This window comes from Belonocnema kinseyi, chromosome 7, assembly GCF_010883055.1.
Source record: "Belonocnema kinseyi isolate 2016_QV_RU_SX_M_011 chromosome 7, B_treatae_v1, whole genome shotgun sequence".
In the NCBI taxonomy this organism is placed as follows: domain Eukaryota; kingdom Metazoa; phylum Arthropoda; class Insecta; order Hymenoptera; family Cynipidae; genus Belonocnema; species Belonocnema kinseyi.
The window spans coordinates 73250553-73262257 of record NC_046663.1 but is presented as its reverse complement, the minus strand read 5'-3'; the positions used below and the strand labels follow the sequence as shown (position 1 = coordinate 73262257).

Genomic DNA, 11705 nt, shown 5'->3' with positions numbered 1-11705 from the left:
TATTTCTTTTTTGCAAAGTGATCTAGTATATTTTCTTTCGATAATATCAAATTTTCAGAACTGCCTGTGATTTTTTTAAAAAGCGCCCAAGCCACCTTAATGCGAATAATTTCGCATTTCCAATTTGAAGCGATACATTTTTCCACAAAATTTAAATAATGTAATTATTATTAATAAATATGAAAAATACCATTTTTGTAAAATCCTTATAAGCCCTCATTAAATTCTCAAAGCGCATAAAAGTCGAGCATTTAGATTTAGATTTTCTTACTTTGAATCTCTTCGGCGTATGATCGCTGGAACAATTCAACTGTCTCATCTTTAGCCTCAAAATTATGAACATCTGTGCGTTCCCGTTGTAACCTCATTTGCGCCTATAGATAAAATTGTAAATGAAAATTATTTTGAATTTTTCGTAGAATATCTTAGATTTTTAAATATTTACCTCTCTAAACATAAGAAACCTTGTCTGAAGTGTGTTCAACTTTGTCTTTAGATTTGCTGCCTGATTCGCAGTTTTTAAAGCTTCCTTAAGCTGGTGACCCGCGTCGAATACATTTGCTTCGAGAGACTGAATTTTTCGCTCGTTTTCCGATACTTTTTTCCTTTCGCTTTTCAGTTCTATCTTCATAATCTCGAGCCGATCCTTGAGCGTTTGATTTTCTTTCTGCTCCTCCACGGACTTGAAATTATTAAGAGATATTTAGATTTTTCAGGAACGTTGTAATTTTCTGGAGAAAATTTAATGAAATTATATTAACCTTGGATTGCCAGTGACGCAAGGCTTGCGTGTATCGTTCCTCTGCTGCACGCGACTCTATTTTGCTGCGTTCCAACTCAGCTCTCAGAGCATCCGTTTCTTTCTCCAGAATGCGAAGTCTGTCGTTCTAACAATTAAAAATAATTACAATTAATTTTGAAGTTATTATAAAGATGAATATTAGGGTAGTCCAAAAAAGGCTTCTTTCAAAAGTGGAAACGCGCTTCGAATTTTTTATTTTTAACGTAACAGGGTGTTCAGCTATTCCTAGGAACAAAATTCAAGGTTACAGGTTTTCCAGGTCAAGAAATCAAGTTTTTCCAGGTCTCCTTTCTTTTGCAACAAATAATCGAATAACCGTTTGTTGCACATGCAAACGATGAAAAATTTCATTGTTTTGTTGACTAATAATTTCTAAAGAAAGCAGAATGATACATAAAAAGTTCTAAAATGTTTGCGAACATAAGTCGTCTTTGTGAAATATTTGTACGGTCCTTGAAATCCTTGAAATTTTTTTTATCTTTTGTAATGTTTGTGAATTCGTTGATATCTTTTGAAGTACTTAAAATCTTTGTGAAATGCTTTGAAAACTTTATGAAATATATAAAATATTTGTGAAATCTTTCTTTAATCTTTGTGAAAAATTGGGGTTTATTTGAAATCTTCTTAAATTTATTGAAACCTTTCAAATGTTCTGAAATCTTGGATGTCTTTAGAAATTTGTTTAATTCTTGATATCTTTCCTATACATCTTTGGTATTTTTTCGAAATCAATGGAATATTTGAAGGTTTTCTAAAATATTTTGAAATTTTCTAAAAAAAATTAGAACTCTTTAAAAATCTTGGAAATTTTTCGTATTTTGGCGTATTTGTGAAAACTTTTAAATTCTTGAAATCTTTTGAAATCCTTATGAATTCTTTGAAATATTTGTGAATTTTTTTTGTATTCGTTTGAAATCATTGAAATATTTGTAGAATTTTTTTAAATAATCTAAAAATCTTGAAATTATTTTGAATTTTTGAAATCTTTGAAACCTGGCGTACAATACCCGTTTTGAAATCTTTGAAATTATTGTATACTTTGGACATCTTTACGCAATTTTGATGAATTTTTTTAAATATTTGTGAAATTTTTTGTATTCATTTGAAATCATTAAAATATTTGAAAACTTTGTGAAATATTTTGAAATATTCTATAAATATTTGAAATCTTTGCAAAAATTTTTGTAAAATGTTTTAAATCTTTGTGAAATATTTTTAATCTTTTAAAATGTTAGTAAAATCTTTGAATTCTTTGAAATATTTGTAAAATCTTTTGTATTCGTTGAAAATCATTAAAACATTTGAAATCTTCTGAAATCTTTTGAAAGTTTTAAAATATTTGTGAAATATTCGAAATCTCTGTGAAATCTCTTAAATCTTGTCTACATCATCTTTAGCATTATTTAATAACCGTTTGATAGCTGGTGTATACTCAGAAACCAAGTGGTCAACCTTTCGAAAACTGTTTTAAAAGTAAAAGTTCTCGTGAACAATTCAAGGAGATTTCCAGGTTTTCAAGGTAGCTGGACACCTTGTATAAGTTATGTAACCCTTGCGTCAAATACTGAATTTTGGCCCATAAAAGAATTCGATATGATGATTGGAAGTGCTGCCGCAAAAATCTTTAAATTAAAAACAGGAAAAAAAGTCCAAAAATAATCATCTTTAAATGTAGTTTTTCATCCGTGGCAACAAATGAATAAAATATTATTGGGACCATCATTTAGGCAATTGACAATGATTATTTGTTATTAATAATTAGAGATTTATATTCAGCGTGATTTTTTTCAATATAATATAGCTAACGCACATACCATTTTCCTCACTCCCTGATGTACTAAAAAATTATGCCAATTTTAAAAAAGGTTTTTTCCGCCTCTCATTGATCGCAACGAATTTGTAAAATATGCTAAACTATATATTTAAGTTCTAATGCATTTTCAACAAGTTTTCTGCTGGTGTCATATCAATCAATGAAACCATTATCTAATTATTTACATTGTCGATTTAAAAAAACTGATTTCCCTTGCACGAACAGCTGTTTTTCTTTAAACAAGCTTATCCTATCTGAATATTTGCGAGGTAAAAATTATTTTCAGGTTTTTTATGCACAATTTGTTTGACATCTCACTATCTTAATGTGAATAAATATCACAATAAACAAGTCATACCATTTTTTTTCAAGAAAATCTTCATAATAATTTATATGTTAAATAATTATAGAAAATATTGTTATTTATATATATTTACTACACCCTTTTTTCTACAATATGTAAATGATGGCAAATATGACCGCGGGTTATGAAAAGACAAGAAAGATAAACTTTTTCTGAAAAATAATTGTCAGAAAATACCCTTGTACTATTTTTAATCTTATTGCGTTTGTTTGAAAAGTTGATTTTTGGATTTTAAGAGGTTTGATTCAACTTAGGATAATTTTTTATTCTTAAAAAATCGTATCATCGAAATAAGCAATAAAATTTTTCAAGAAGAAAAAACTATCCTTAAATTATTCAAATCAAACTTTTGTTTTGCTTCTTCACAGACGGAGCTTTATAATTGTAAAAATTAACATATTTAATTCGTTTAGTCAAAAGTTCTTCAATTAAAAAATTTATAAAACAATATTCGAAGCAATTGTCCACGCGCGCACTACTAAAATCTCAAAGCTGAACGCAGGGTTTTTTAACGAAATATTTATTACCTTTTTGGTAGAACTTTGTAATATTAAAAAAACGGGGTTTTTACAGTAAAACTTTTTTCATTCACATAATTCGTTGATGCAAGAATATAAAAGATTCGTTCATTCGAGACGAATCGAATGACCCATAAATATTAATACATTTTAGCAATGAGTAAGAAAGTTATAGTCATTTATATTATTTGAAAAATCGATTTTTATAATTATTAAAAAATTTTTCTTGTACATAATTTAATGTTGATGCAAGAATAGAAAAGATTCGTTGATTCGAAATGAATCGATTGACCTATAATATGAATGCATTAGATTGAAGTGGAAAGAAGATATGGTCAAATATAATGTTTGAAAAATCGGTTTTTATAGTTAAAATATTTTCACTGATATTATTTAAAGTTGATGCAAGAACAGAAAAGAAAAAAATATATAATATGAATACATTGTATTAAAGAGTACGAAAGTTATGGTCATATATACATTTTGAGAAATCTGTTTTAAGCAGAAAAACTTTTTTTGCAAATATAATTCAAAGTTCATGCCAAAACAGAAAAGGCTTCTTAATTCAAGACGTTTTGATTGACCTGCTTGCATTTTTATTTTTTCTTATTTTGACTTTTCCTATGAGGAAGAGCATATATTTGCTAATTAATCATAATGAGAAAGCAAAATGCGTCATGATTTGGATTATAGATTTTTTTTAATCAAAAAGCGTTTCTATTTGTTAAGAAAAGCCTTTTTTTGGATCATCCTAATGGACAGAGAATAAATACTGATGATATTAGTATCACTTACTAAAGCGACAGTATGTTCTTCAAACACTCTCGAGTCTCTCAGCTTTCCAAGAAGCCTCCGATTACGTTCGGCGTGAACTTCCCTTCTCTGTCTTTCAAATTGCAGCTGCATTTGCATTAGTATCAATTGCTCATTGGCGTATTCGAGGTGCAAACAATCTTCATCCACATTTTCATCTCCTGTATCTTCATCTCCCTTCCTCCTCTGTTTTGCTTTGCCAAAAAGCGTCCCTGGAATCCAATAACATAAAATCCCTATTAATTCTATACTATAAACAATTAACTATGATGTCTAGCGATTCTTAGGAACAAAATTCCAGATTTTTTTCAGGTTTTCCAAATGACAGTTCCCATACAAGTGAAAAATAAGCCATTCCATTTTTGTTTGCCAAAAATGTTTGTGCTGTTGAATTTTATTAAAAACTTGAGCAATATAAATTCTTAAGAAATGAGTGACTTTATAGAAATATTACAAATTTGATTTTAAAGGTTATTTTTTAATTCGATAATATTTTTCAAGGTAGCAAAATTTAGGTAATTAATTTTAAAATCTATTGAAATTTTTGCGAGATCTTTTGAAATCTTTAAAATCATTGTGAAAATTGTATAAGCCTTCAAATATTTGGCAATCTTTCGAAATCTTTGAAATATTTATGAAATCTTTTCAAACCTTCTAAAATCTTTTTAAACCTGTGCAAATCATTTCAAATCGTTTAAAACTGATGTACACGCATTTGTAAAATTTATTAAATTTTTGAAACCCTTGAAATCTTTCTGAATTATTGTTGAAGTCTTTCAAAACTGTTTGAAAACTTTGAACTATTTTTAAATCTTGTGTAATCTATAAAATCCTTGAAATCTTTGTGAAAATTTTTCAAATCTTTTGAAACCTGATGCAGAACGCCTTTGTGATATACAGTAGACTCTACAACACTTCTCGTTTCCAGATTTCTCCTTCGTTCGCTTGCCCTCACTCCTTGTCTCATCTCACGTACACTCATACGTGGCCGACTACGCCTACTGCGCAGTGATCTCAACTTTGGCATGTTGAACTACTGCGCTTGCCCGGCTCAGCGACTTTCATTGATCGCTGTTGAAAAGGTTCGTGGAATCAATGCGTATATTTGGTACCAATGCGTATATTTGGTAAACAATAACACATTTTGTTTCAATCCAAAAGATGAATTTATATTTCATTGACAAAGGTTTTTGAAGAACAAAAATGTTTCTTTAACGAGCCATGTGTATAGCGAAATATTGGTACAAAAAGCCGAATTTTTTAGTATCAATAGACACTGGCTGGACTTTTTATTATCAGTAATGATGATTTTTGTTCCTTTTTTCTTATTATGAGCGTCATTATTTGGCTTCTCGGAATTAAAAATAACTGTTCTAAGCTGAAAACGTTATTTTCAGGTATTTACCTAGTATTAGCGTTTTTTTGCACTGGAAATTTTTAAATGAAATTATGTGAATAATTTATACATATTATATTAAATGTTAGAAATATATTTATTTAAAAATTCGTGGGTGAAATAAAAGTTAGTCTTTGGAACTAAAAAAAAAACTATTAATTATAAAAAATGTACGAGTTATTATCTTGCTCTTACCTAAAATAACAATTTTCGTAATTTTTTATATTAATGTGCAATTTATAATAAGTATATATTTTTATTTGAAGAATTGTTATTTCTCTTTGGTTTGAATTGCGCGTCAAAACCGACCAATGAGGGTCGCTGCACCGGGCAAGCGCAGTAACTAAACATGCCAAAGTTGGGATCATTGCTACTGCGCCAAACGCGGCTTGAAGCAGGAGAGAGGATTATCTGACACTTCCTGCTCGCTTCCCCTACAGCCCCGAAAACGAGAAGTGTCGCAGAGTCTACTGTATTTTGAATCTTTATGAAATCCTTGAAATATTTGTAAGATCTTTGAAATATTTGTGAAATATTCTGTTATCAACAAAACCATTGAAATCTACGTAAAATCTTCTAAAACCTTATGAAATCTTCGAAATATTTTGAAATCTTCGTTAAATCTTTCAAATTTCATGGATATGTATAAATAATATAAATATAATAATATAAATCTTTAGATACGTCAAGAGATCTGTCTCTTTAAAACTCTTTAAAAACTTCAAGAAATCTGACAAATCTTTGTGAAATCTTTAAAATTTTCATTTAATCATCTAAAAGAAATCTTTTTAAATCTTCTAAAATATTTTGTAACTTTTTAAAATCTATAAAATCGGATGTAAACGCTTTTGTAAAATTTTTGTGCACTCTTTGAAAACATTGAAATCGTTGAAACTTTTTGAAGTCTTTTGATAGCTTTTAAATTTTGGTAAAGATATTTCTGAAGTCTTTTGAAACCCTTGAAATACTTAAAAATATTTTGTAATCTATGAAATCCTTAAAATATTTGTGAAATCTTTTGAAACCTGGTGTAACACGCCTTTGTGATATCTTTTGAATCTATGAAATCCTTGAAATCTTTTTCAATCTTCTATAACCGTTTAAAATCTTGGTTAAATCTTTGAAACTTAATGGATACATCTTTGTGAAATCTTTAAAAACTTCAAAAAATCTGCAAAATCTTTGTGAGATCTATAAAGTCTTGATGAAATCTTCTAACAGAAACCTTTTGGAATCTTTTGTAATATTTGAAATCTTTTAAAATCCTGTAAAATATTTTGAAAACTTTTAAAATCTATCAAATCTGACGTTCACGCATTTCTGAAATCTTTTTAATCCTTGTGAAATCTTTTTTAAATTCCTTGAAATATTTGTGAGTTCTTTGAAATCCTTGAAATCTTTGAAATCTTTTGATAGCTTTGAAATCTTGGTGAAATTTTCTGAAGTCTTTCGCAATGCTTTCTGAACTCTTTGCGAAGTCATTTGAAACCGTTTAAAATTTATTTTTAATACTTTCCAGGTTTTCAAGGCTTTTCAGGTCGCTAGACACCCTGATGTTATGTATTTGAATGTGAGAATTTAACAATCTGAATACTAACTTGACTTACTTGAGTGAGCAATAGTCTCAAGAAAGCGATCTAACAAAGTTGTGGGAGACAATCTAGATTCAGGATTTGTCACCTCTTGATTCCTTTCATTTAATACATCCTTAAATAGAAAGTCATAGGGAAATAACTCGGTGGTTTGCGTTTCGGCCTCCTGTGTCTGTTTCAGCCTGCTTGCATTTTGTTCAACGCCATCTGTCTTATCTTCAACCTTGACACCTGGTTTCTCCTTTGAAGTCTGGGGATGCACAACGGGGTGAGATTTTTTAATGCTCGTATTTTTCTCGACATCATTCGTTTGCGTCCTTCGTTCTAAATATCTTTCTGAAGCACTTTTTCCCTCCCTTGCGCTAACAATGTGCGACACTTCTTGATCCTCTTGCCACGAATCATTCTTTCCATTCCGACTAATATCAACTTCTGATAAGGCGTCTGTTTCATTCGCGACGTCCGTGGACGTTTGCATAAACTGGAAGGCATTCAATCTATCGGCTTGAATCTTTTCGAGCTTTGATGATACAATTGAGGATGTTCTTACCGCTCCGTCTCCGGACACAAAATTTAACGATGAAATTACTGAATTTGGCGTAGATGGCCTAGAATTACCTGCTGTCATTCCATTTCCAATGCCTAAGGCTCTCGCTGCAGAAGAACCTATCGGTGGTTGCCTCGATGGTATCTGCCTCGAATCCTGATGAAAAAAAGTAATCACGTCTTTAATAATTCAATCAGTTTCTTCAATATCAGGCCTCACAGGCCCTATTGGATCAAATATAGAGACCAAAAAGTACATTGTTCACGCTCATAGGGCCCTTTTTCGCGTTCAAAGAGTGATAAATTCAAGATAAATTAATAACTTCAAAACAATTCAAGTTAATTAAAAAAGAATTCAAATAAATTGGAAAAAAATTTTCAACATGAAAAAAGCTACTAATTTCCGTGAAACTGGAATTGATTTAGAGGAATTAAAATGAGAAGAATTCGATGAAATTCATAAAACTTCAAGGTAAATAAAAAAATCAAATGAATTGAAAACAAAAGAATTTGATAAAATGCCTAATAATTCAAGGTGGGAAGCCTTGACTGAAATAACGTTGAATTTAGAGGATTTTAAGATAAACGAGCAGAATTCGATGATATACATAAAAAATTTAACTGCATTTAAAAAACAATCATAAGTGAAGTGAAAACAATTCAAAAACTTTTTAAAAATCCATTGAGTGAATTTAGAAGAATTCAAAAGAAATTTAAATAATTTAGAATAAATCAACAAGAATTCAGGGCAAATTTTGAATGAATTGCAAAAAATATTTGAGAGAGCTCATAAAACCTCATATAATCACCGTAATCGTCAAAAATATTACAAAATCCTATGGAATCTTTTTAAATATCATATAAACTTACAGGTTAAATCTTTTTTAAATCATTTTTCTCAAATTCTTAAAATCCTTTGATACCTTGTGAAATCCCTTGAAACTTTTTAAAACTCTTGAAAACGCCTGGAAATCTTTTACAATACCCTAAAATATTGCAAATCCTTTGAAATCCCATTAAATGACTGAAAGTAATTAAAGATTACTTGTAATATTTTTAAAAAACCTAAAATATTCTAAATCCTTTAAAATGTTTTGAAATCCTTATAATTTTTTTTAAGTTTTTGAAAACTCCAAGGTATTTGAAAAAATACCTTATAATATTTTTAATCCTCTGATAATTTTATCAACTGCTCCTCATAATTAAATTAATTAAAACTTTGAAAAATGAAAAAAATTCATTGTATTAAGTGAAATTGAGTAAGTTTAGAAGAACTAAAATAAGTTTATACATTCATAAATTCAAAAGAACTACAAAGAATTAAAAGAATTCAGGGTGAATTCAAAAAAATAATATAAAATCTCTTTAAATCTTTGAAACTCTGCAAAATACCTCGCTTCTCGTACATAATTTCTTTAAAATCCACTAAAATATTATAAAATCTCGTGAAATTCTATGAAGATATTTTTTGAAATCCTGAAAAATTTATTATAATACATTGGGAGCTTTAAAATCGCTTAAATGATTGAAATCTTCGGAAAACTGATAGAATCCTGTGAAATACTTTAAAATCTTAAATTATTAAATAAAATATTAAATATTAAAATAATAACGATTTTACAAGAGCTAGTAAAATCGTTCCATATCTTCTGAAATTCACAAAAAAAGTCTTTCTCCTAAAATATTCCAAACGTTTAGAAGTCCCTTTGAATGAAAGAAATTAACAACAAATTCCTCGGAATCGTTAAAAATTCACTATAATATCCCGAATTAAAAGCTCTTGAAAATGCCCTAGAAGTTTTAAAAATATTCTAAAGGTCTTAAAAATTCCTTCAAATGATGAAAAATCTATTAAAAATATCTAGGAATCTTTAAAAATACCCTGAAATATTTCAAAAGAATTGAAGGCAATTCAGAAATAGGTTTAAACCTGAATTGAATAGTGATTAACCCATGAGATAATTTATTGAAAGAAAAGTGCATTTGAAAAGTGCCCTCTGAAAAAAAATTGTAATAAAAACTATTCCATTGATCTCCGTAAAATTTAAAAGAATTTAGGAAAATTCAAGATAAATGAGAATAATCCTGTGAAATTCATAAAAATGTAAAGTGAATTAAAAATAATTCAACAAAATTTAATGAAATGCATAAGATTTGAAGGTGAGGTTGAAAGACTTTAGGACCAATTAATTAAAACCCTTTACAAATTTAAAAATTTCTATTGAATTAACTAGAGTTGAGTAAATTTAGAAGAATTTAAGTGAATTCAAAAGAGTTCCCACGAATTACAAAAAATTCAAGGTAAATTAATAACAATTCGGGGTGAAATCCAAAAAATAATTTCAAATCTGTTCAAATTTTTGAAACCCTATTAATTTCCAACAAAAAAAGTGAGTAATGACTACAAAAATATTCAAATGAATTAGAGAATAAAAAAAGAAGAATCCATTTATTTCAGTCAAATTTGAGTGAAGTCAAAAATATGAAAAAATTAATTCCACTGAGTAAGTTTGAAATGAGTTTCGAAAAATGGAAGAGAATTTAAAGGAATTTCATGAAATGCCTAAGAATTTAAGGTGAGCTTTAAGGATTTCAAGATGAATTGAGCAAAGGCTGTTTAAAAATCCATTGAATTGAGTAGAAAAAAGTGAATTTGGAAGAATTCAAAAGAACTTAAAATAATTAAGAATAAATTAATAAGAATGCAGGGTGAATTCAAAATAAATTTCAAAAAATATTTGAAAATCTCTTGAAATCTTTGAAAAGCTACGAAATTTCTCACTACTTATGGATAAGCTTTTTGAAATCCATTAAAATATTCTAAAATCCCATGAAATTTTTTAAAACCGCATGAAAATTTGTTCAAATCCCGTAAAATGATCAAAACACTTGGAAAACCCTTGAAATTGTTCAAATCTTTTGAAAATGCCTTGGAATCTTTTAAAATTACTTAAAATATTCCAAATACTTAAACATCTTTTGAAATCTTTTTAAATGTTTTAAGGCTCTTGAAAACGGCAAGGTGTTTGAAAAAATGCCTTTAAATATTCAAAATCCTTTGAAATCCCATTAAATTAACATTAAAGCTCTTGAAAAAACCATTGTACTTGAAAAAATACCTTAAAATATTGAAAATTTTTTGCTGATTTTATCAATTGATTCTCACGATCAATTTAAATAAGAACTTTAATAAATTCAAAGATCCATTGAATTAAGTTAATTTATAAGAATTCAATTAAATTTTAAAAAATTAAAAATAATTCAGGGAGAATGCCAAAAAATAATTTAATATTTGTTCAAATCTTTGAAACCCTAAGAAATATTTTACTTTTCTAAAAATAATTTTTTTTTTTGATAAAAAATATTATCAGACTTATAGCATTTTCAAAATCCAAAAGAACAAAAAAAAACAATTAACATTGTGGGCCAAACAACGCATAATAAATAATGAAAAATAAAAATGTTCATTTTGCGGTAAGCTATGCAAGATAGGAAAAAAACAAAAATTGTGCACCCAAAAAACATCTACAAATTTCTTATCAACCACTTTTTTACAGGACACGTAGTTTTTCTCATTCGTAAGAAAACATTTAAAATGATTAAAAAATTAAAATTTTGGACAAACGACACAAGCTACGAAAGAAAAAGGTAAAAGTTATACACCTGAGGAAATTTGTTACCCATAAATTTTTGATAGGATACGTAGTTTTCGTTTCAATCGTAAAAAGTGACATTATAAATAAAAAGAAATTAAATTTTTTGGAAAGTAACATAAGAAAAGACAAAAAATTACTATGCAAAAGTTGTTCACCCAAAAAGGATATCCAAATCTGTTAATATTAATGTTGAGATAGAACGAGT

At 28.2% G+C, this 11705-nt stretch overlaps 1 protein-coding gene across 1 annotated transcript in view; it reads right to left on the bottom strand.

Annotated features, from left to right (window-relative positions):
- LOC117176153 (hamartin) overlaps positions 1-11705 on the bottom strand; it is a 30464-nt gene that overhangs the window by 3635 nt on the left and 15124 nt on the right. Inside the window, exons 8-12 of the mRNA XM_033366237.1 lie at positions 7305-8001; positions 4293-4522; positions 762-887; positions 446-682; positions 272-374 (exon numbers count right to left, since the gene is read on the bottom strand). Of these exons, the coding sequence (XP_033222128.1) occupies positions 272-374; positions 446-682; positions 762-887; positions 4293-4522; positions 7305-8001 (1393 nt within the window). The remainder of the gene's footprint in view (positions 1-271; positions 375-445; positions 683-761; positions 888-4292; positions 4523-7304; positions 8002-11705) is intronic.